Source organism: Argiope bruennichi, chromosome 2 (assembly GCF_947563725.1).
Source record: "Argiope bruennichi chromosome 2, qqArgBrue1.1, whole genome shotgun sequence".
In the NCBI taxonomy this organism is placed as follows: domain Eukaryota; kingdom Metazoa; phylum Arthropoda; class Arachnida; order Araneae; family Araneidae; genus Argiope; species Argiope bruennichi.
This window is the reverse complement of record NC_079152.1, coordinates 61495869-61523339: the sequence shown is the minus strand read 5'-3', so window position 1 is coordinate 61523339 and position 27471 is coordinate 61495869. Positions and strand designations below refer to the sequence as shown.

Sequence of the window (27471 nt, the reverse complement as noted above, 5' to 3'; positions counted from 1 at the left end):
AAATATCTGAAGGAAAAGGAAGCTTCATTATGAAAAAGGCAAAATTAGTCCAATCGGACTGTCATGAAAGGTATCTAAATGCAAGGGAAAAAATACATAATAGCAATTTTATTGGTTTTGGTTGTTGTATTGGCCATCCAAAAATGCGTTTCCAACCGGATATGTGCCATATAATGAGATGGAGAGGCACGAAATATGAGGTTTTTGCGTTTTAATAAACAAGTTCGAAATATAAAGTTTTAGGAAATAAAAAAAGTTATAAAGTACTTTATTGTTATTAAAATATTGTAATTAGACCACGACTAAATTTATAAAACATGCAAGTTTGGAAAAATATTTTACTTTCTTCTTTTTTTAGTTGAGCGAAATTTTTAGTATTCCTTTTAAACACCTGTTACAGATAATGGAATATTATGAAATTTTAGAGCAATATTTTTTTTTTTTGAAAAATTTTACTTTTTCAGAAAACCATATTGATAAAAAAATGCTTATAAGTATTTTTCCATGAGTCAGAATTCACGGATGGGGAGGGGAATCCTGTTCTAAAAGTTTTTATTCTTTGGTTTCAAAAGATGTGATAGTGTTTGATTTTCATTAAAAAATTCTTTATCAGTGATTAATGTTCGAAAACATTAGAAAGTAATGCTTACGATAGTAATATCATCAGAAAATGAATTCATTCTTGATAATTGTGAGAAAATGGTAATATTAAATTTAATTTTCATCACTTGTTTTGAAATAGACCATTTGAAACTGTAGAATATAGCTCGTAAAATACGATTTTGGTTCGGTTCGTGATTTCTAACTGAGAGAAAAGACCTATCAGCATTTTCGAGGATACTCTTTTCTTCGATAAAATAGAATTTTTCAAAAAAAAAAAAAAATAATAATGCAGATATTATTCTGAAATGTTTTCTATGTTTTAAATCCTTTGTAACATATGCTTATATGGAATACTGAAAATTTTGCTCAAATTAAAAATAGTGTTGTAATCAATAAAATATTTGTACTCCGGATTTTAATTTCCTTTTACAGTTTCTTAAAACCAAAAAATGCATTAAAATATTGCGTCTGTGCAAAGATAAGCACAATTTTTCAAGAATTCGAAGTCAGATTGATAAAAATTTGGTATAACTTTTTATATAGTCTTTTTTTTTTGTATGAAATAAAATTTTGGTGAAAGTAATTTTTTTTTAAAAACCTGTATTAAGTTTTGAGCCAAAATTGTAACAGAAAGATTGTTTGTCATGTGTACATGAACATGATAATTCAAAAACAAAACGGGTAAGATTAATAAATGTTAATATTTAATAATTGCATCATAATTTTGATTCATATCCAAACTTAAATTACCATATTTATAGAGCTGAAGAGATACTAATACAAAATGCATTCTCAACTCATTACTAATTTCATTATTATTTCAACACAAAAACCACCATTTTGTGCAAGAATATCAAGATAATCTACATTTGTTTCGTCTTGTGCATTAAATGGTTATTCTCTTTCACTTAAAACTCATGTAATTAAAATAAAACAAATTTATCAGACCATAAACATAAATATTTATTATAGACAATATATAAAAACGGTTGTATTATTTTTAAAAATATTGGATTCTTATGCACGAAAGGATCCTGTTTAGTTGATGTCTAGGTGTTGCACTCTAAACATTATTCTTATTTTTTTTTAATGACAACCTTATATTATGGAATGACTAATGGCGTTGTTTATCCTCTCGAATATACAGATTTTTTTGATTAACTCATTCATGTTACGAAACATATATTATGTGCCGCCATTATAAAGACGCCATTTGCAAGATGGTATGTTTTTGTACGTCCCCTTTAAGTAAGATTGCCTTGATGGAAGAAATGAGAAGTGAGTTGCATCGCATGCTAAGACATGATCTTGTTGTGCTCATCAAAATTATCTTTGTCTTTTCAGCTTTTCCATCTATCCAACTGCTTTAAAAACTGTTAAGAAGGACAAGTATAAGAAATAATATCTCGTACTTTGTATGATTTTTGTCGAAATTATTTTCTTAATAAATTTTCTTCCTGTGTTGAATAACATGTAAAAGTTAGATTCTACGAAATTTTTCGCGAGTCTGGTATTATTTTTTGCCACCCAACTTGAAGATAAGGAACCTGTAGTTTAAAAATCCTTAATAATCCAAAGTTCCTTATTTTTAAATTCTTTACGATCAAACACGACAATTAGCCTTATGGTGCGCGTTAAATCCGTCAGGACCAAACGTCCTCCCGCTGGTGTGGTGTGGAAGTTTGAAGAAAGGTGCCAGCTCGGGTGTCGTCCTCGTCGTCTGACCGCGGTTCAGAATTACGAGATTCGTCCCAAAATAGCCCTAGTGTATCTTTTAAAGAAGTGGGACGTTAATATAACTAAACTAAACTAAACCAAACAATTAGCCTTAAGAGGAATGCTTCGTAATTAATTAGATTATATCTTTTCCCCAGTCATTCCATTCGTCTATCTAATTAGGTAAATCCTTCTTTATCGTCTCTTAACTATAGTAGAGAAAGTCTAATCTTGTTTGAGAGATGGCTCAATGTAATTAGATAGTAGGTGTGAACTGCGGGCGAGACAAGCGGCACTCAACGTGTTAGAACATATAGAAAGGTGTCACTTTTCTCATAGGGATGCGGTCACTCGTAGCATTTTCCATTCTGTAGAGCTGACAATCACACAGAATACATGATGCATCCCCACCATCATTGACTCAGCAATTAATCATTCCCTTTTTAAGTAAATTTCTTTAGTAACCTTTTATTAAAATTTAATCTCGCTACACGATTGAATCACAGAATATTCAGGTCTAATCGGGAAAGCACTGTTATTTAAGATACACAAGCTGGGGGCAATAAAAAAATTACACATTTTCTTAGAAAATTATTATTTTTCTTCTTTCTGAAATATAAAAAACTTTAGGATGAAGAAAATCATGAATTTAATGGTATCGGTTCAAAACTTTAATTTATAATATTCGATAAAATTACAGAAAAATTCGAACTTTTATTCTGATATCTTAATAAAGTTTTTGGCTCGATGTGGCAATTTTTTTTATTTACTCTTAATTCTATATCGTCAATAATGTGCAGACAAAAAAAAAGTGTATTTTCTCTATATCATAATAATAGTAGAAAGTGAATATTTAAATCGCAGTTATTGATAGATGCAAATGTAAGTTATGTTATAGTGCACAATTGCAAAGCCTTCAATCAAACTCGATGTTCCAGGATATTTGTCGTTTGTTAAGTCTTTCAATTTTGAGCTAATTTAATTACTTTCTCATTTCATTCTCTGATTGAAATCATTTGTTTTATTTCAATTTCGATATCAACCCATTGTAAAAGTAAGATTTAAAGAAATAGAATTTATAAACAAAGATCGTGTTGCGATTGTCCAGTTCTTGACGCGTCAAAAGAAATACAAAAAGTTGTTTGCAATTACTTTAGTTGCAAACTAGTTTAAGTTCAGCAGAATGTCCATATCAAGAATTTGAAAACATGTCTTCGGAATTATTTGTCAAGGTCAAGGAATCAGCATCATATTTTAATGCGAATTCTTTAAAAAAAATTAAATTGTGAATGAACTGTTCGTTTCAGGATTCCGAGACTAGCACTTTTAGACACTGGCACTTCGATAAGGGGCGGTAAACAGAAAAATGAGTGGTTAGTACGCCTTCTACCGTGAATAATCTGATTTCACTCTATTTCTAAATATAAACATTTCCTCCTTTCACCCCCCCCCTTTTTGACGAAATGAATTCTTCCTGACGCATGCACAAAAGCGCCGAGGTCTTTTGAATCCGAAAATGAACAGTAAATGCAATGATAATGTAGAAAAGTTAGACAGTTTTCTCTTATAAGAACAGCCGAGGTGGCCTGGTGGTAAGGTCCGGCTTTGGAACCGGAGGATTTCAAGTTCAAGACCTGATTCCTCCAAAGAACCATCGTGTAAGTGAGTCCGGTGCACGTTAAATTCGTCGGGACCAAACATTCTCCTGCTGGTGTGGCGTGGAAGTTTGGAGAGGGGGGGGGTGCCAGCTCAGGTGTCTTCCTCTCTATCTGACGGCTTTTCAAAATTACTAGGTCCGCCTCAAAATAACCCTAGTGTTGCATTAAAACGGCAAATTCATATAATTAAACTAAATTAAACTACTCTTAGAAGAAGAAGCTCCATAAGATCAACACCTCACGCCATGGAAGTTCCCAAATCTACACTATTCGGAATTTCGAGAAAAGGAAAATCCTTAAAATGAGTTTTACATACCAAGTCATTTCACACAGAAAAAAATAAAATAAGAAAGCGAAGTTTCACAGTCAAGAGATCTTACCTATACGTCTAAAATGCAGTAATGAAATTATTGAAAAATTCCAGAAACTATCTGAATATTCAAAATAAAAATTAGAAGCAATATTTTTAATTTAATCTAATTTTTCCATAACAAATTTTTATAAATAATTAGTTTTTTTTTTCTATTATTATTATGGAACAGATTAAATTCATCATCTGCTACTATTATAATGTGGCAGAGGGAATATTTAATACCATCTCAGTGCACATAATATGAGTAAAGTAAATTTAAAAAAAAAGGAAAGAATTTTGGCAAAATACATCTAAAATATTTTCAAAAGTTAATTAAAATTGAAGAAAAATTTATGCAACAGTAAAATTTGTGTCTGTGAAAAAGTTATTTTTTTAAATTTTAAAGTAACATTAAGATAAATATTGTCCTAGTAATTTAATCTGAAATTATTAAGAAAAATGTTTGATTAATTTTAAATTAAAAACTTAATTTAAATTTTTAAAAGCTAAACTACTCAAAAAGCAATTTTTGACCAAATTTGGATGCGGTATGATCTGATCTGTAGATCATATTGAACGAATTTTTGTGTCACGCTTATTGTAATTTACAACTACTTTGCCAGCGTATAAATATTATCCTGCTAAAAAATTCGGTTTTTATATTAAAAAATATATAAAGAAGAATGAAGTTATTACATTTTGTTACTCAATTAATGTTTTATTTTGAAAAACAAAAAATGCGCCATGAATTAATTTGAAGCCGCTGTCGTGTACATAAAATTCTCATTTATGACTGTAATGAAGGTAACATTTTACGACACGCAATAGCATTTGTACAACATTCATTTCCATCTTTTAAACTTGTTTAGATTAATGGGGTATGTTTTTCCCAAACGTGTGATTGCTATAAAATGACAGAATTTTAAAGATTAAAGGCTTTATTTGTTGAATTTCGGACATTAAATATACACAAATGCAATCGTCATAACTTGTTTAAAGTTATGACACACGTGTAAAAAAATTTAAACATGTTTTTATATTCATCCATTATGCATATAAATCGATTGCGTGACGAGCATTAAAAATGAACGGTGTATTTTTTTATAAAAGAAAAATCTATTTCAATGCAAATGTACATACTGGCATGATATATATTTTTATTTATAAGATTTCGACGATGTTAATTACTTATTCAAGTGTTAAATAAATGCCGAAGCTATTTTTAATTGACAGCTGTATATTATTTAATACTTTTCAATGAAGGAATTGAATCAAAAGTGATTAAAATAGATTTCGGTTTCATAATTAATATAGCCATTATAAAGAAGTTGATAATATCATGATTTATGTTGCATTTGTCTTTTTCTTTTCCTTCATTATTTTATTCAGAAAAACAATGAAATTGAAATTAATAGTTCCTTTTATATTTAAGTTTTCAGTTGTTTATTTTTTTTAATAGAATCGATTACAAACAGACAAATTCCAAGGATGAAGTTACATATGGAACTAAAATTTATATAAACAACTGAAAAATCTGTTATTAAAATAAATTTAAAATAAAAAGTAATCACTGAACAGTCATTTTAAAACCCAATCAATTGATTTATTCATTTCATCTACATATTGATTTGGATTTCTAATGATCTCATATTGATCACTTATTAGTTTGTTCTATAATTCTTTGTCCCTGGTTCTAAAACTTATTTTTATAAAAAAGACATTATTCCGCATTAGTTTGTTCAAATTTTACAAATATCTTTGACTTACTAAATACAATTTAATGAGTCTCTATCAGCGAACAAGTATTCGATTCGAATTATTCTAAAATGTCACCGTCAATATTTGAGTTTTTGAAACTTTTTAAGAGTGAGAGTTGCAACCAGTTGGTAGAAGTCTCGTTTTTAAAATCGAGACTCGCGCTTACAAGACCCAATTCCTCAGAGAATATGCACTATGCATGTGGGCCTAATAAGGGAAGTGGTTTGTTCTTTTAACCGATTGTAATTCTAACCACGTCGGCTTGTCCTTGTAGTTATTGGTAAAATTTGAAAATGTATGTTTCTTCACCAACTGCTTAGTTTAGCTTGTTTCTGTTTGGAAAAAATTACCTACTATGCTGGATAAAAATATTTGTCACATTTCCTCATTGAAAAGCAAGTGCTACACAAAATTAATTTTTGTCTCATAAATATTTTTGTTATTAGTTAGAAATGATATTAATGTGTGCATACTACAAATAAATTAATAATTTCATTTTTTGCAATTTTAGGCTTTTTTATTGCTTATCCAAAATGGGTTAAAAAACTTTAAATATGAAACTATACCAAAGGTCACCATGATGTGTTTTTGCTTTGACCAGATCTGAAGTACAATAGTTCTTATTTAGCGAAAACTAAATACTTGAACCATGATGTGTTCTCAAATTGCCAGATAGTTAATAGTTTATGTGTGCAATCTCCATCTGACCTTTGCTCATATGATCTATCGCAAGACATTTTCATTCCAATATGAAAATCATTGGGAAAATAAATGTTTTGCTAGCCTGAATTTTCATCTTTTTCGTTCTTTTGTAGATTAGAAATTTATTTTTAAAGGAATAATGATTTAAAATATTTCTGAGTTTTATGCATGCTCCGAATCTATAATCTGATATACGAAATTGTAAAATATTTTAATTTCATAGACATTTCATCTTTAAATAAATTGGAAGAAATTTAGTTATAGTTAAGTTGACTTTAATTAGTAATACTTAGCCTTACGAAAAATGCCTTCAACAAAGCAACAATTTATGCAGATATCATTACTCCAACAGTTCGTTTGACCGCAAGTACTAATAAAATCGCAATTGATTTCGCAGTTACTAATAAAACAAGGAATAGTTTCCTCGAAATCTTCTCGCGTATTTCCTAATAAATATACAATCTATATACAATTTCCCTCTCACCAGCATAGAAAAAAAAATGTGGATCTTGAGCTAGGCCATGAAAGCCGCGAGTGCTCAGATTTTTATTTCCAGAGTCCTGAATATGAACATTTGGTGCTTAATAATATAATAAGAGAAGTAAATATTTTTATCCAGTTTGGCCATTTTTTTTATCGAACATTTTTTATAGAACACAATCAGTACAACTATGCAAAATCTCATACAAAATTTTCATTTATCTAAAACATTTCCTTTTCGAGCATACATGTATGCTCATACACCGATCTTCAGATGATAATACTTTTGACAGATTTAGTTCAAATGTTAATACACTTTAGATGCTGAAATTACCTATCCAATTTTATCTACAAAGTTCTTATGTACCCTAGTGTTTATCATGTGTTAGGAACATGGCCAGGTTGGCTCCTGTAGCATTAAATTATAGTGTGTCGTTTATGTCGTTATGTTATTTCTCTAGTGCTCATTTGCTCTCAAACAGGCATACTTCTTGTGGATATATCTAAAAAAAGGAAATTGTCAAAATCTCGAATTCGATCTTTTTGACGATTATAATACTTTGTTTTGTATATTTATTACACAAGAAAGTAAAAAAAAAAAAGATAAAACGACCGTGGAATGATAACAAAAAAGTGCTGATAAACAATAGCTGCGAACCTATCACGAGCTTTCTCAGAATATTTTTTTTCAAGGTATGAAATTTAACAAAAAAAAAAAAAAAAAAAAAAAAAAAATATCATTCATCAAATAATAGAATTATGAATTTGTGTCAAACGGATCTTTTAAAAATTTTGGAACCTTGTAAATAACTTGAATTTTAATCAAATAACTATCCAGTTCTTTTATGCAATTAAATATCGTTTTTTCATTTATGATTGATTTCATAAGTCTAAATCAAAGGTACAACCTCGTCGATCAGAGGATTGGATACAGAAATTTCATCCCGTTCCGGTATGTTTTACCTTCGACTACCACTACGTTTTTCTAATGATTAAAAATATTAAAATTTGAAATTTTGGTCTTTTGTGTGTTATAAATGCAAAATTTAACTGAGTTAAAGTAGCATTCACAACAGAACAGTGAATTCCTAAATATCGATAATAAAATTGAATACCAAAAATCAGTCAAAACTACTAGATTCTCCCCCTATATATTAAATATGTAGGGGGTACCTTTTGTACGAATGATGTAGAAGTTAGGTTATGGAAATAGTATCTTCAATATCTAATGATGGGCGAATAAAGAAAGCTTATTTTCATGCAACTCTAGTGAGGTTTCGAACCCAAAAGACTTTGAACACCTGGTGTAAGTTAACTCTACCTAAGTCTCGTTCTTTTGTTGATATGTTGTCGAAATTTGGAGGTTTCAACCTGGATTCAACTATCCAACTGTAAACGTCCAACTGAGAGTTAAAAATTGTGCTATCTCGCTCAAGATAACTATTGTGTAAATCCAAACCTGGGCTAAATTTAACAAATCAGTTACTGTTTACAGATGCATTAACTTTTTTACCATACTTTATGACCTCTAAATTATGTTGACCAGCTATTCAGAGACCAGCTATTCAGAACACCAGCTATTCAGAGATGTTCTGAGTAGAGGACTGAATGTTGAAATTTTCAGTAAACATACTTGAAAAGAAAATTATTAGAATTAGGAAGTTATTAAGTAAGTCTAATTCAAGTACAAAACGTTCTTTGTGTTAATTTCAATAATAAACTACTATTGATCAGAGTGCATTGAAATATTATTATTAAACAGCTAGAAACAATTATTTTATTGCATTTTTACTATTAAACTGTCCTTACTCATAGGTCTTAATAACTATCTAGATCTGCTGCTTTTATATAGAACTTTACTCTTAGTGTCTTCTGTAGGCTGATAAAAAAAATGCGTCAAAGAATCAATTAATGCAATTGACAGCATGAGGTATTTAAATCTTCAGAAAGTAACACGGTAAACTGTACTCTCGAATGAAACGAAAAAATATCATCGATAAATATTTCATTTGCTAACTTGTTTCTGATAACACATGTTTTGTATTGCGGACGGTAAAATGTGCAATTGAAGACAGTCGAGTAATTGCTGTTTACTAAATGAACCTTTAGATAAAATCCAATTCAGACAATTGCCGCCTTTCCAATCGATTTTGAGTTCGCTTTTACAATTACAATGAACTCTTCGTTTGATATTCGCAACTATTATCATTTAAAGACTATACTTATGATCCAGTTGCTTTTGATGCTAGTTTTTCTTGAATTCACAAAACTTTGCAACAGAAATTCACTGAAGATGCAATTGGCAAAAGTTTGTTTCTTTGTCGACACAGCAGCAACCGGTGTTTAATGCTTTTATTTTGCGTATTATTTCTCGATTTGCAAAAGCGAGGTTAAATTAATTGAGAACAACTGCAAGTCAATAACATGAGTCGGAACGAAAGTACAACGAATGCATTGATTATATTTCACAGTAGCAATTAGAGAATCGTATAGTATTGAGAATTAAGATTTGTTTAATATTCTGAATGTGTTCGCAATCAAATGCACGCAACTTCCTTTTTTGTTAATATATGTTCGAAAAAGAATAAAGAATAGTTTTTGAACAAAATGAAACTGTGCGAAACATTGATTAAAATATTTTATTTCATTTTTGATTATATACTGATTTACTTTTTACTATACTCTGGAGTTTATCCATTTTGAAGATGAAAAGTTTGTTTCCTCAGTTTAAAAATACAAGAGAATCATGACGTTTAATTTATGAAATTAGGAACGTGTCTAAATAATTACGTTTCCTTCTATAATTGACGTGTAGGAAAATATTTACAAAAGTTTTTTTTTGAAATTTGTGGATTTTTCTTGCAAGTATTTTTGACTTTTCGGTTTTTATAAAGTGTTGACATACTATACATATCTAGATTTTTATATCTTCCTTACGGTGGTATAATGCCACTGGAAAGGCACCTTAGAAATGAGAAATTGCCGTGTACGTCGCTTCGCCTTAGGGTATAATAATGATGTGGGGTTAAATTACCTCCAACTCGACGTTTGTATATATCCAATGGCGAGTGGTGGATGTATGAATTTTAAAGTAATGGGGACCATTTTTAATTTATCTCAGTGTCTGATTTACTTTCTTGGCGGCTTAATTTAATTTACTTTGCGCGAGAGTTTTTCTTTTGCAGCCCAAGTTGGTACGGAGGTTTTTCCTTTACACAGTTCGATTTCTTATCTTTAAGCGAAAGCCATCTCTCTTCTTATAATTCTGTTGATAACCGTTTAGTATGATTTATATGATGGGAGACATGAATTTGTAACTTCGTGAACGCTTGAAAGAAAAAAGGGAACTGAGATCTTATCGGCATGACAATCTGCATCTAAAAGCAAATATCATTGATAGACTGATTCATCATATAATCTTTATAATTATGACATTTAAAAACTTGAAATTTGGTAATAATTATTTCTTGAGTCGTAGATTCTTATTCAGAAAGGGCTTTTCAAAATTTCATTATAATTTTAATCAATTAAAAATAATTAAATTGTAGAAGTTAAACTCAATAACTTTGGAGAATATTGCCATGAAATAATCATTTTACAACGTTTTAAATTCAAAGGGTTAGATTTACAGTGCTGCCAATTTTGTTTGCTTGAATTTTTTTTCTTTAATTTTAAAATTTTTGAATATCTTTAAATACAGTTTGTAAACATGCGTATTATGGTTTTAATAAAATTTAAATTAAATTAATTGTTTCATTAAATCTTTCAATCACGTTTTCTGCCGGCGTCCTGGCATAGGGGTAGCGCGTCTTCCCCGTGATCTGGGTGTCCCAGGTTCGAGTCCCGGTTTGGGCATGGTTGTTCTTCTGTTGTTCTATCTGTGAATGTGCCCTCCTGTAAAAAGGGGTTGTGCAAGCGAATGAGTGATGCGTGAGTGGCAAAGTCGTACTCTTGGCCCTAGTTGGCGCTGCTATAAAAAATAAGAGACGTCCCCCCTCAGGCTTAAATCGCTGTCTTCGTAACAGTGGGCTTGTCAGTGGCAAGTGCCATAAGAAACAAACAAACAAACGTTTTCTTATCACTGTTAAAATTAGGATAAAACATTTATGTCTTAATTGCATATATTCCGAAGCTTATATTTTTATTTTCGATATTTTATTTCGTGGGATGTTTATTTAAACTATGAAATTGTTGCGTATCTTTTTACTATTAATATTTTTAATGCATCCAATTGATATATCATTTTTTTAGAGTTTGTTTTTCATCTCGAGATCATTGAATATGATTTTATTATTTTGATCAATTTTCCTGGGTTATTTTTAATACTATTGTGATATATTCTCTGGTTGGATTCTGGTCAATACTTTTCAAAACAAGAAGACAGTTTCATTTTAGTTTTAATACTGATATAAATCTTGCTGTTTATTTATGAAATGCCTGTAATACAGGCAATTTTTTTTCTATTAATCTATTTCTCTAATGTAACCATGTAGTTTCAAATAGTTTTCACTCCTTCATAAAATATTTAATTATGTTTTTCTGCTTCTTTTTAAAAACTAAAATATATAGCATGTCGATTTAAAAATAAGTTTCAGTAAAAAATTTGCTGAAACGTTTATGGAGCGCAAGGTCTTTGATTACTGTAACGATTAAACTTCAGAAATAAGATAAAGTGATCTGTCTGCCCAGGGAGGCTCCCATTTTTAAAGGTGTCTTTATTCTTAGCATATAATTTCACGTATACCATTTTTTTCATTAGCATACATTTTATGTTCGAATTGTTGCCGAATTAATTTTATTTCTTCTGTCAGCAAAAATATATCTAAATTATAACAAAAATATAATTAGAAATAACTAAATTATCAAGCATATCCGATGCATGCATTTTCTGTTGCTTTTCATGAACCTATTTAAGCTGAATGTAGCATTTAAATTGCCAAATTCATTTCTATTTGTGCATTAAAATTAAAATTTTAAAGGAAATATATAGTCTAATTCACTTGAACATAAACAACTAAACAGATACAAAACTCTGAAAGTAGCTTGAATTTGAATGCAAATTCCAAAATTTGTCTCGATTTCTATCAAGTAGTGTTGAAAAGCATTACCAGCATAGCATTACATAGAATTCACGTACAACCGATTTTACTGAATGGGGAACATAACTAGAAAAATTCAAATCAGATCATCCAAAGATAATAAAAATTCAAGTTATTGATTAAGTGTATACTTCTCGGATGTATACAATGTTGAGTTGTCTATTGTTGTGTAAATAAAACTCAAATATAAATCACGGATCAAATCACCATGAAAGCACTCAGGAATGATAATTTGGGCTTTATTGAATAAAGACCATTTATCAAGAAATTTTAATTTAAAATCGAAAATCAATCCTTAAAACATCTTTTTTTAAATGCTTAACACATTGACTGTCGGGTGATGGCAAGTGTCTTCATTCAGTATAGAATTTAATAAAAGTAGAATGTTTTTTAGTTTATATCCCCTGTAATTTATACCTATGATATAATTAGATATGATCTTCTCTAGTACACTTAAAAGATTTCAATGTAGCATTCACCTTATTTTATAGTGCATCATGTAATCACATGAATCGTGGCACAAATATATTGAACCTTATCTTAACGCTATTATAAGTGTCTTACTTTAGATAACACGTGGATATTGTTAAGACTATAAATTAGAATTATGAAATCAAAGCGGTTGAAAAGGGAAAAACGGTCTTCATATCTAGAATTAATCAAAGTTTTGTCAAATGCATCTAATATCAGCGGATGACATGTCTCATAAAGATTAACTATTACTTTTTCGCGGGGTTAAACAATTATACACCTCACTTAGTAGCAGGCATGTATTGGACCTTAATGTTTTTTTTTTGTCTATAATATTTTAATTTTTTAAAATTAATATATAAAATAAATGTTTGCTTTTAAAATTTTGGAACAATAAAATAAAAAGCAAATTTTTGCAAATCGTTTTCATTGCAAAGATATATGCATTTTAGAAGCCGTCGTAAAATTAGGAAAAAAAAAACATTAAAATTTTTATTCTTTTCTCCAAATTTTTGGTAGCGTAATAGAACTGAGAATATTTTGAATTAGAATTATATAGCAGTTCAAAAATATGATCCGAAAATTTTAAAATTGCATTTGACTGTAAATCATATCAATTTATAGAAAGATTTGGAATAAATAATTGATAAATACCATTTTATTTATATTACATGCATCGATAATAATATATTTAGTAATTCAGTTTGCTTATAATTCTTCAAAACGTTTCGGCCATGGTGACCCTGTCGTAATGTCTCAGTTTCAGAGCTAAAGGTTTCCAGGTTCAAAACCCGCATCTGCCATTGATCCAACATGAATGTAAGCCTCAAGCAGCGTTCATGTGAGTCCAACGATTGCGCGCAATGGAAGGTCATGCCTTCTTCAGGAAGATCAATTGGGCAATTATTTACCATTCATAGATACTAAAACGGACCTAGTGGATAATACGTAGACCGTTATTATTCTCTTGGAGATGGACTGTGAACTCGTATGCCGTTCTGATCTCTTCACAACAATTTAAAATTGCAGAATTCATTCCTAAATAATTTTTGTTTTGCTTCAAAACGAGTTGTTGATCTTTTGCGATAAAATGAAGAATAAAGCTCGTCGTTGCTTTTTCATCCCATAGTTACATTGACGATCTGTTCTCATCATACGATTAAGTTTCTGTTCAATATAATATTTATTTAGTTTAAAATCTCTAGTGTATCGAATCTGGCAACGTTTTACGCCATTTAATTACTTGTGTGAATGACCTTGATCATATATTGTTTACCGTAAATGCTAGCAGATACAAGTCACTCCTAAATTTTATTAATCATTTGGATTTCATTCCTGTAAACATTAAGTACGTACCTCGTATGTTATTAAAAGAAAGACATTGTGAAATAATGACCGTAATAGATAAGGGTGGTACAAACTTTGAAGTTCAAGGTACTTGGAATAATAATGAAGAATTAAAATCAAGCAAATAAAATGGAAAGAACCCATTAAAAGGTGCCGTGTTTTTTACAAATAAAAAATTAAGAGTGAAATTCCCTAGCATGTAAAAAATGCAGGATTCCTTTACGCCTGCCAGGATGTTTTGAAAATTACCACACGATAGAAGATTGAGTTATATCTTACGTAAGTGAATTTTTTAAATGTTCGTTTATATTTCAATGAGTTACAATTCTATCTATCAGTAATATAATATTGATTAATAATGTATATAAATTATAAAATAAAGCTGGTGTTAGTGAATAAAAATTCAATGATTATTTCATGTACAGTTTTTAATGATTAAATCGAGCCAAAAAAGGTTAATATAACTAAAAAAAGGCATACAAAACTCGCCATTTTGATTCAGCAATCAAAAAAATTTTCGTAAATATATTTGAAGTTTTTATAAATTTGCAGAGTAATCCAAATTAAACAGAGGATGTGAGGGGTCTCGTAAACTTGTGCAATACTACAGGCTGGATTACAAGAGAATTTTTTATACATACTTTCTTGAATATTTAGTTTTGATTTTAGTAGAATTATAAACAGATCATATTTCGGTTAATGGGGGGGAGGCGTTATGATGCATGAAATTTACGTAGAATTCAAAGTATTTGAAATTATGTGATTATATAACGATTACATGAAACGACTTTTTATTACACTACGATTATAGTGATTATGACTAACTTTACCCCATCGAGTTTCATTCGCCAAACACTTTTATAGTAATATCTCAAATAATTCTGCTGCGCTCAAAGTGTTTTGTTATGTAAGAGGTTTATTTCAAAATCCTTTTATTACTGCAAATCTTGTGCCAAAAAGTTTGCATGTTGAAGAGACTAAAACTTTTGTAGCGTAACTACAAATAATAGAATGCAGTACAAACTACAGTAAACAGAATGTAAAAATTTAAAAAAATTTCGATGTCAGTTATTCAAGTAGCAAAAATAAATGCACCTGATAGCAGTAATGCAGTGCAGTTTTAATAAATTTACGTTTTCTTTTAAAAGAAAATTTGTTGCGGGTACTTTAAGAAAAATAAACAAGTTATTTACGCAATAATGCTATTTTCACCCAAGCGACCAAAATATGTTTTTTTTTTTCTTCCTTCTGAAATAGATTACTTAAGATAGTATCATATAAAATGTGATTGCGATCCAGCCAGTAATTATTCTCATGCAAAAAGCTGCTATATAAATACAGAATCTGAAGGAAACTGTTGAGTACCGTGAAAAGAAACAATGTTCATATCTGTAGGAGATGTTTAGGCCTCTTGCTGCGCATAATTACTGGCTAGATCACAACCATGTTTTGTATTACATTATCTTAAGTATGCAATTTCAGTTTCAACAGAAGGAAAAATAGTTCATAGTTGGCGAAAATTGGCATCATTGGGCGAAAATTATACTGTTACACAAATCATGCTATAAAGTGTCGGCATATGAAAAAGTCAACTAAAGGATTTACGTGATTATTATTATTAATATCATATTGCAGTAAAAAATAAGTAAATATTTTGAACTGATATTCTTTTCATTTGACCAAGCTGCACCATGTTTATCTGTAGTTTGCTCTACTGTATTGGTTTTTTGGTTAACAGGCCATATCCAAAATTTTTATTTTGTTAGTTGTATCTGCATAGTTTTCTCATACACACGAATCGTCTGACAAATTCCAAAATATTTTCCTTCTTGATTCCAGGGAGGTCTAAATTTTCGAAATTCTTCAAATCCCCCTTTTTTTTTTTAACCACAACTTTTTTTTCTTTATATTTCGAGTGCTCGAGAAAATAAAACACTGCTCAGAAGTTTTGTGAAATTTCCAGACAAAAACAAATTTAAAATGAATGAATGAATGAATAAATAAATAAAGTTAATGATACGAAATAACGAATATTAAATAATTGGTACGAGATGCCGAAAATTGTGTAGATTTACGATGAAACAGCACTCAACCAAGAAATTACAAATCAAAATACTTCAAAACCTGAAATAATATATTCAAAATATCTTTTAATGTAAAGGGACAAATTAAATGTTTTATAAAATCTAATATTCTTAAAGCAAATATAACAAATAATCATGGTAAGTTAAATGTGTGTCATTATCGTAACCCGTGAGATATGTAGTGAACGAAAATTTCATTTTCAATTAAAGTGAATCGGCTAATAAAAAAAATTTTGGAATTATATGTTTGAGCAATGACATTCTAGTTTATTTTTTCTACTAATGCATTAATGAATCCACGACTCTTGTGTTTCGAACAACAATAATAATAAAAGTAGTGTTTACTGTTTTTAAAAAAGATATTTTTTTTAAAAAAAATTGATGAATATAAAAAAAAACAGATAAACCTATTTCAGAAAGACATTACAAAAATGATAATAGCATGTAAAGCCGTGTATTATGATGCAGTAGAAAATTTCATAATTATATTTTTAAAATGATCTGTTTTATGCTACGTTATTTTGAAAAAAGAATTTTTATATTGATTTTATGATTTTGTAAACTTTTTTTTCTGCACAAAAAAAAAAAAAAATGGTTTTGAGAATAATTTATGCATTTTTTTTATGTTACATAGATTATTTTTTAATCCTTTTATGGATCGTTTTTCAGTCTTTTGCAATGTGTAATGCATCTAGGGATTACCGAATGTAGGCTTTATAGATTTGATTTTTTTTTTTGCCTTAATATTTAAAATTTATGTTAAAATTCCGTTTTTTCTTGCATAGCTTTTCATCATACGATCTGTTTTAGATCTGAGGGACGTGTAGCGTTGAGATGTGCATTTAATTATTCAAGAATACGTCAAAAAATAAATGATGCAAATGGTTTTTAAAAGCGCTCTTTTATTAGTGAATTATTTTTCATTATTTCATTACCTTTTGATCTTTAATTCATAATTCCTTATTGTTACCATTTCGGAATTTTGAAGTAAATATTCTTTGAATTTCAACTGGTTTTGATTTTTAATTATTAATTTTTTTGCATCCACACATTATCTGCTTTTTTTAAGCAATAAAATTGAAAGAATAGGTGTGCTTATTATCTTTTGGTGTGCTTATTATTTTTAAATTGTTTTTTTCCTTTTTATTATTTAAATTTCAATTTATTATAAATAGTAATGGATTGTAGAAACATTTTTTTTACTTACTCTTATATAGAATGAAAGTACTGTAATAATAAAAAAAAATTGAACTCAAGATTTTGGCGATTCTCTGAAATTAAAACTTCTCGAACCTGAAAAACAGATTTTTGGATTTATGTCTGTCTATTAAAAAAAAAGTGTTTCTTGAGTAATCGTGTTTGTGAACATTATTTGAAAAAAACTACGAGGTAGATGTGTAAAGTTTGGTATATGGACTTCTCTAAATTTGTAGTTTTCTACCAAATATTGAATGAAATCCGGTTGGAAGAAGCCTATCTGTCCGGTATAAGTGACCACGATAGCCACAGAACGTAAAGCTCTTGATAGATAAAATTTTGTCTGCACTTTTATCATATTAGATGCATGCATATGACAAGTTTGGAACCAAATTATCCAAGTGCTGACAGTCTGTCTGTCTATACGTTGTAATACATGTGAGCATGGTAATCCAAAACGTAACAACTTAGTTAATTGAAATTTGGTTAAAAAAATCTTTAGTATCTAAAGTGTAGTTACTAAATTTGTGGAGACCCCCGGGGGGCACCTCGAAATGAAGATGAGATGCTTCCGGCATGGTGGTTGGATCTCGCTACCCTGGAGGGTACACTAATAGGTGGGGGATCTGACTCCTCCCATCGATGACGGGACGTACTTCCTTCGGGGAGGGTTATACCGTGGCCAGTGACGGCCCTTAGGATTTAACCACAGTTCCTGCCAATGTTGCTGTTGCGGCGGTCCGGTCATTCAGTTTTTATGGCTTAAATCCGTGTGCCTTCGTGGCGGGTCGGAGAGTTAGATGGCTGACTTACTAAATTTGTGACAAATTTTGAATCAAATATTGTCAAAGGGTTGACCGTTTGACAATCTGTACGTTTGCATGCAGTGACTTAAATAAATCAAATTTGGAAGTGAACTTGTGATTAAAATTGAAATTCTGTGTTAAATTTTAGTTTCAATCAATCGGAGAAAAGTCGTACTAAATAGTTATTAGATTTCCCGATACTTATGTATGAACCGCATGCCATTGATTATTTGGCAAAAATCGCATGCTAAAGTCAGAAAAAGTGGCAGATTTATGCCAAGGATCCATAGTTCGTAACTATTATTCGCCAAAGCGATGTAAACATTCTCAGCTTATCCAAGGACCATAATTTTATGCGAAAGGGTGCGAGAATAATACATTTATTACGGATTAAGTAGAGAATTTGAGAAGGCCTTTCTTGCTATTTTTATCCAAATTTACTACCACTTGATAGGGAAAAAATGTATTCAATCGATTAACTGATAATGAAGATCTGAAAGTATTAAAATAATTAATCGTTATCAAGTAAAAAGCATTTGAAGACTTTTGAACATCATGAAGTATGTGAAAAAGTCAATTTAAAAAAAATATACCTTTTATAAACATGAAATAAGTCAAATTAAAGTGCGTAAACAGAATAATAGCTGAATATTATTTAAAAACAGAAAGAAGTATTGACTAAGGATCCTCAAATGTTACGAAAAGAAATTAGGAAAAATTCTAATTTTTCTTGACGTTGAACAGATTTATACATCGCGTTGTCTTGGTTGCAAAGCCTTGATTAGGAAATGGAAAAAAAACTTAGGTTTAGTGATTCAAATCAAATGCATTCTAACTTTGCTTTGAGTTTGATCAAAAGTTAAATCTGACATGATTCAAGCATTCTTACATTACTGTAGTATTTAAATTTATTTTATGTCCAAAATAGAGTCTCGATTTTTTTTAAATTTTTAATTAGAATTTTACTTGAAAATTAAGCGAATTAATTAATTTTGACGCTTTTCCGCGATAACTTTCGTAAATGTTATTGTAAAAAAATTAGTTTTTACAACAGTTGAAACAATTACAACAGTTTGAAATTCGAAAAAAAAAAAAATCAACATTAGCAGTTTTTTTACGTATTATTTTTCTTTATATTTTTAATCATTTTTTTTAATATTTTAAGAATATTTTACAATAATATATTTCATTGTTAAAATGAAACTAAACCTGTTCGCATTTTTGCTACTAATATTTTATATTAGCTTATTGTTTTCATTGTTATGATCAAGATATGAAAATTCTGTTTATTTTTCCATGTTGGGTAGATTTCAATATAAAGCATATTTTTAATAAATATTTTGATATTTTTTTGTAATTAAAATTAAGATTTAATTTCAGAATGAAGCAGCGGTGGAAAAATATTTAAGTGCCTCTACTTTAAAATACTTCTGCTCTTTTCTATGATATAACTGGTTGTATAAAGGCGCAAGCAGAAAATTTGTACAATGCAAAAGCATGATGAATAGAGCGATGTAATATTTTTTAAATAATATATATGTAATATAATATAGAAGCAATATTTGAAGTTTAGATAAAATTGGAAGGTAAAACATGAAATTTTTAACCACCGTTAATCATTTTACGATTAGTAATAAAGATGAATATGTTTGTGTGTGGATGTTAGTGGTTTACAGGTGAAATCGTTTAACCCGAAGGTGCCAAATTTGGCACATATATTGGAGCACCATCTTGCAGGGTGTAAATATATAGATTTTTAAAAAAAATTTAATTAATTAAAAATTTAGCTTTGGCGTTTACTTTTGATGTTTTTCCGCATAAATTATGAAAAAATTATTGCACAAAAATAAATTTTATGCTGTTTAAATATTTTTAAAATATTTTCATTGATACTAATTTAATAATAATGCAAATTTTTCCTACATTTTATTCTTAATTTCCAACAATATATCTCATTATTACCATGAAATTCAAGTCGTCATCAAATACTTAATTGCATGATTTTATACCATTGTTAAAAACTAGCGAAAATGCATTGTGTTAAATGATGCCTGTATATTTTACTAGATAAATAAAAAGTGGCGGTACAATATCGCGAAATTTACAAGATGAATCGAGTATTTATATCTTTGATAGTTCTTTGATATGGGACTGTCATCATTAGAAAGGCTTATGTACACAATAGAAACTTAAGCAAGATATTTAAAATAAATTACATTCATTTCGGATAATTTGATGAAATCATGGACATGAACTTATATTTAAACATGGGCATGAATTTATATTTATCAGAAATAAACGTAATCAATATTTCCGGACAACTAGCTGGTCGTCTGGCACGACTAGTCCTGTAATAATTGAAAAGAGTATATTTTGATGAAAACATTTTATTGGAATTTGACAAACAACTGCATTAAATAAAAACAATTTTCATTTACCATCAAATAATACTTCATTTATTTTGTAAGCTTATGCAAATATAGGCTTTGAGTTGCTGAAAAATATTTGTCATTCGGACATTCTCTTTCTTTTGGGCCGAAAATATGTCACGAATGAAGAAAAATCTCGAGAATCTTTATCACAACTGAATGTAGAGATTATATTTATTTTTCAAGTAATTCTTTCGTATGACGTATTTAGTCGAGTATAAACATCACGTGGTTTTCGTTAGTCTCAATGTTGTCGGTTGGAAAACTATGCAAAAAAAAAAAAAAAAAAAAAGGAGGAGGGGATTGTAAATTGCATTTGCACATTTTGCAAAAATTCAATTAAAAAATTGACTATCATCATTTTTTTTCTTACTAACATTTTTTTAAATATTTAAATCCTTTTATCCATTATGTGTTATGAAGCACACATTTTTTTATTTTGCATTTCTTAGAAAGGACCTACGTGAGCTTTTAGGGTTGAAGATGACAAGCAAATAATTGATTCACATCAGAGCAACGTGGGCCGTTCGAAGATGGCAGCTGAAAAAAGTCATAAAAAGTGCTTTCTTCCTTAAAATAAATAACAGTCTTCATTGAATCAATAGTGCTTAAGTTCACTCAACTCATTTTTTATGCAAAAAAAAAAAAAAAAATAGCACTTTTAGTATTTGTGAAAATTCATATTGTCAAACTAATAGAGGGTTTTGCATCTAATATATCCACATTTTAATTGCTGAAACTTTTTGATATTTTTTGGTTCTAAAAGGCGTATTCTGAAGTATATTGGAAGCTCAAAAACGCGATAGATAAATTTTCAAAGAGATTAAATTGCCCCGTTTACTAAATTTATTAATCTTGTGTTAAGTGATTTTTAAACTTTCTTCTATATTTAGCTCGAATTAGTATTAAATCACTCTGATCGCATTATTTTTTTTTATCTATGAGATGTAGATAATATACAAAATATATAGTTAAAATCTACACTTAATTTCTTAAAATGTAATCTGTGAAAGACACTCCTTCACAACTTTTTCATTGTAGAGGACAGCAAAATTGATTTGGCTGGTGAAGAGAGTTGGTTCTTTCTTCTGAACATACAATTATTTATTTGAGTTTTTATGAAAAAATGTACTTTGACGTCAACGCAACGATTAAAAAAAGAAGACGGAAAAAATAAAAATAAAGGATTGGCCTTCCATTAACTTACTGGCGTTTGCTTGCAAAAAGTATTTATTTTTTGTGAATTGAAATGTATATATTGTGACTAGTTGTCCCGTATTAATTTTAAAAAATTCCGGTTTTTAAAAATGTCGAGAAATAGAATGAAATCCTTGGTATTATCTCGTTTCTTATCAAGAAGATAATGGTTGAACATTGTACATTGAAACCAAAAAGAAGGTTGCAAGATTTAATTTTTAAGAAGCTATTTCTGAAAACCTTTATCTATTTTAACTCTAATCTATTATGTAACTATTAGCTAATCTGTTCTAATTAAGGAAAAAAAATAATTTTCTAAATTTCAGTAAACACAAATCTGATGGGACTGTTCTAGTGAACTAGTATATGAACCTGATGCTTTAGTGATTATATAAAGTAATTTCTCTGAAATCTACAAGTATATAACCATTTAATAGCGAACCACTTGATATAACTAAGATAGCATGATAGGCTGAATCATGCTATCTTAGTGATGATGTAAGATTATTAGACTCTCCGAATAAATTACATCGCGAGTGTTTTGCTTTTTTAACAAGATTTAGAGTCCCAAAATCAAATTAAAACCAGCTAGAGTGTTCTCTTCTTTCTTGTAGAAAAAAAATAGAATGTTCTGATTATTTATCTGATTAAGACTCTGTTTCCTAGCAATGCATCAAAGTTTATCACACCTGTATCGCAACAAATACGTATCAAATATTGGTGCGATATAGCACTTTTTGAATATTATAATCTATTGAAAAAAAATAAGACTGAGTATGCATTTTTGACTTCTTCCCGCTGATTAAGTGAGTCTAAATTTTGGTACATACTTACATATTTAATCACAAGACTGAATATCAAAAATTCATCTATATCCTAACGTTTTTTGAGTTTTTACATTCGCACACATTTTGATTACATAGACCGAGGCCAAACCATTGATATGTCTGGTATAAAATTTCCGCACATCCATAGTTTTGATAATGAACTACGTGATAAACTTCATCCCTTTAGCTCTTTGTGTTTTTTCTGTTATTGTGTTCACATGCATATATTATTTTACCCAAAGCTTTTTAGAGTTATCGTTTTCATAGATAGACATAATTTCAAAAAAATGTATCTATATATGGTCACGTCTATAAAATTGTCTATAATTTTTTTGGTTTCAGGAGGGTTTGAAACGTGGAACTTTGTCAAAATGTCGGGTTTGAATTCTTAGACGATTACATATTTTCTCTTTTTATAAAGTTATTCACTTTTACCTTAGAAAATTTCTGAAGAATGAAGTTCGTTCTTTAAAGCAGTTGAGCTTTTGAAGCTTAATGATAAAATCTTGAAATCGGGATTGAAGATTTCTTCTCTGGAAATCCGATGTCGCTAAAAATATATGTATAATCAATGCACATTAAATCTGTTCGTGGGTCAAACGCCCTTTTAGTGGTGTAGTTTGGAAGATATTTTTTCGGGAGATGGGGTGGGACAGATCAGATGTATTCCTCATCATCTGACGCGGTTCGGAATTACGAGATTCGTCTCAAAATAGCCCTTGTAATATGACTAAACTAATCCAGACCAAGCTAAACTTTAAAGCAGTTGCAAGTATTTAAAAAAAGTGCAATCTAAGTCCAATCAAGTGATTCTCAATATTTATGGCATTGTTGTATTACAGTTTGCAGCAATGCTTTTAATCAGTTTGAAAATAAATACAAAATTTTAAAAGAATGCATTTATATAATTTATTGAAAGATTTAAAAGTAAACTATAAACAAATAAATATATACTGCTAACTGAAACTTTTTTCTGAAGATTGAAATTGTTCGTGACTGCCTGTATTTTTATTTCTATTTACATTTTTGTAATTTATCTCCCTTTATTATATATATGTAACAAACCCTGTGCAAATTTTTAATAAATGCATTTCGTTCTAAGATATTTTATCTTCTTCCTTGTATTCTTTTCAGAATCATTAGCTATGGAATCGAAATCGCATTCAAGTTCGAAAAGAAAATCTGGGAGTCCGAAAATAGAAATGAAGCATAAGCGACCCGCTTCTTCTCTTAAACAGGAAACAAAAACAAAAAAGAAAGATGCCGAAAATAAACATCCGCTAAAAACAAGATGGGAACCTCTGCAACCTGTTTCCTCTGTTCCACCTGATATGCAGGTAATGGGTTTATATATTATTTTTCCGATATCATTTGAGACCTGTTTGTAAAAATTATGTTCTCGTTTATTTAAGTTTATACACATCAGCCATTTTTTTTAACAATTTTTTTTTCAAATTGCTTTTCTCTTTGTTGAATATCTGATGAGAAACTAGACCAAAAAGTAAAACAAAATAATTATGGGTCGTAAGAAAATATGTAACAAGGATGTCAAGTTCAAATTGTAGTACGGTATACGTAAATAAAATCGAATTTTTGTGGACTGCCCCGAAATTTTCTGACATAATCTCTAATAAATGTATTTGTGCATTATTAATCGCATATCATTGTTTGACAATGACTGCTCAATCTTTGGAATAAAGTTAATACACAAATACCAGAACATCGAATGTGTATTTTAGATTTTTTGCCCTTAGCTAATTGAAACCGAATTACAATTTGTTACCGAATTACAATCGTAGTGATCGATAGTAACATACATCGATAACATAACAAAACGTTTTTAGTTATTGTGTTTACATATTTTGTGAAGGTAAACAGAAATTCTGAAGAAGAAAAGAAGAAAATTCTGAAAGTGCTTCAATAGTTAGAAAATTTGTTAATATAAGGTATTCCCGGCAAAATTTATTTTTAAATTTCATAGTTGAAGATTTGCGAAATACCTTCATACGGTTTTATTTAACTTGATTGGTTTCTTAATTTTGAAGATGAAATTGCGTGCAGTTGTGTTCTTTTGACAATAATGCAATATTTTAATATTTTTAGAATATATCTATCGGCTAATTGTTGGGTTTTAATTAAATTACGATTCTTTACAAAAGGGATATCTGGTAAGTGAGTTGGAAAAAAAAATATCTTAGTATTTGTAATAATGTTTAAGTATGATAATTTTAAATCATACGTAAAATGTAAAGGATCATAAATAATTTTTTTCAACACTCTTCAGTTAGTATGCCAAAATTTGAAAACAATTTTTTTTTTCTGTTTGAAAAATATAAGGAGCAAAACAAAACCATAAAGATTCTGACAAATGTACTATAAATAAGTAAAGCAACTACAGCTGTAGAAAAAAGAAAAAAATTCCCTTTTATTAAAAATTAAAAATATTGTATGTCTATGATGAAAGTTTTATTGCAATTTTTTTAAGGGCTCTTCTGACTTCTATGATTTTATTTTTATTTCCTTTTTTTATTTTAAAAAATAATTTCAGTCTTTTATTTATATTTTTAAATAATTTTAAGACAATTTATAGAAATTGTGATCCAGTGCTGTAATTTATTTGCGTTGATTACAATCTTTTCCTAACACTTTCTCGACCGTTCAAGAAAGGTTGAAAGAAAAACATTTTATAATGAAATATTCAACTTTTAAGTTTTATCAAATCCTAAATTATTAGTTTATATAACATGGGTTTTAAATACCATTGGCCTTTTCCTTTATAATATAAATTTTGGATGTAAAACTATTTTCTATAGAAATTAAAATTTGTATTTGTGACCTACTGGAATGAATTTAGATTTTGTTTGTTTGGCCGGTTTAAATTTGAGTATAAAATACTTTTAAATACTTAAGTTTCTTAAATTCAATCCTTTGTATGAAGTTTATATTTCAATCTGCAGCTTTTGTAGGGTTTCACTATTTCAATTACGACCGTGCATTCTATGATGATTCTTGATTGTCTAGACTTGTTTTGTAATAATAGTTTTGAAATACACTGCAGAAGCTGCTATACTATCATAGAAACTCATTTATAAGTATTTATTTCAAGATAAAAATTTAATACAAACTATTAATGCAATTTGATTTTCTGATTTTTTTCCTTCGTCTAGAGAGCGTGTTAAATGAACTAATAAATTATTTGAAGAAATCAATATTATATTGGTAGTTACAGAACATTACCTTTATTTTATGGATATCAACATCATACATATTCATTAAATATTTCAACATTAATTAATAAAAGTCATGAAAACTATTTCAATTTGATATTTTGTTTAAATTAAATAATATTAAAATATAAATAATTCAACATTTATTTTCTTTTATTAGCAGTATCGTTGCTGTGAAATATTTTCCTTTTAAGCCTAAAATCAAAATATATACTAATTTTAAATTAATAATAGATTTCTGTATTATTAATGGCAATTAGGATATAAATATAGTATTACCCTATTATGGATTTTATCTTTAATAAAATTATGAAATCCTTATTTTTGACATAACACATCATTTTGTGTTTTTATTATGCTTTTTTTAAATAGTGAGAATTTATCAATTAATGAATGTAATTACATTTTATATGCATTAATTTAAAGTTTTTGTTAACGTAAAATTCTAAGATTCCACTTATTTATTTAATAATTCAAGATTTTTTCCATTATTAGAAGAAAACATTCTGAGCGTAGAACAAAAAATTTTATTGGTGGAAATGGAGCTGTGAATGTTAAAAATCATGAATAGTTCATTAAAATTAATTTCCAATGACTTTTTGTGTTTTCTCTTACAATGAAATTAAATGTGGTAAAATATTATTTCCCAGTTTAATTAATTTAATTATTTATGTATGATATTTAATTTTTTTCCTTAATTATCAGGAAAAAAGGTGAACCCACGAACTGTAATAAATTGTTTGAATTTAGTAATTAATATTTTTTGCTGCACTTAGAATTGCCGCATAAAATGATTGTTCAAAATTACAGATAATTAAAATTTGATTTTCAGTCTTTTATCCAAAATATTGGATATAATTATCGCTACGTTATATATCTGAGTGCACAATTTTGTTTTTAGAATATTTTCTCATATTTTGTACGTTTTTTATAAATAGATAAATGTCTTTGACAGTTTTACTATCTGAAAAATGCCTACATTTTATTTTTTTCGTATGTTTAAAATAAGAGTTTTTTATTGTTAAAGATTCAAATCAAATAAATTAAAAATTACGTGAAAACATAGGATGTAAAATAAATTAATATTACAAATTCATAAACTCAAAGAGGGATTTCAATAAAATTCTTATTTTTTTTTTCAGTTACCGAATACTTTTGAATAGGGTGTTGTTGTTTGGTTGGTTAATTATATTCGGATATGTAAATACAGCCTGCTGGTAATATATTGGTGCGGAAAAATCTAGATTCGGTTAATGTACAGTGATAAAATTCGAAAAATCAATAATAAATAAAAACGCTTTATTCAGTACGAAGCATGATATACAGGAAACAAAACGCGGACAGCAAAGCTCCGTAAAGGCACATCGAAAATTCACAAGAAATCCATTTTCCAAAAAGAGGTTCCGCTCATCTTCTCGCGTCTCTCGACTCATCTTTACTTTTGAATGACTAACTTTCGTCACTCCGCCTGTTACTGGTTCCGTGACAGGGCATTGCATGTTGCAGAACAAATGCTGG

At 28.8% G+C, this 27471-nt stretch overlaps 1 protein-coding gene across 3 annotated transcripts in view; it reads left to right on the top strand.

The window, feature by feature from the left end:
- LOC129954722 (caspase activity and apoptosis inhibitor 1-like) overlaps window positions 1-27471 on the top strand; it is a 418487-nt gene that overhangs the window by 269195 nt on the left and 121821 nt on the right. For 2 of the 3 annotated variants that reach the window (XM_056068165.1, XM_056068166.1), the window contains exon 3: window positions 23861-24063. In XM_056068165.1, coding sequence (XP_055924140.1) covers window positions 23872-24063 — 192 coding nt within the window. In that variant the 5' untranslated portion in view covers window positions 23861-23871. Of the gene's footprint in view, window positions 1-14089; window positions 14466-23860; window positions 24064-27471 lie in introns of those variants that run through there. The other variant, XM_056068167.1, reaches the window with a different exon arrangement.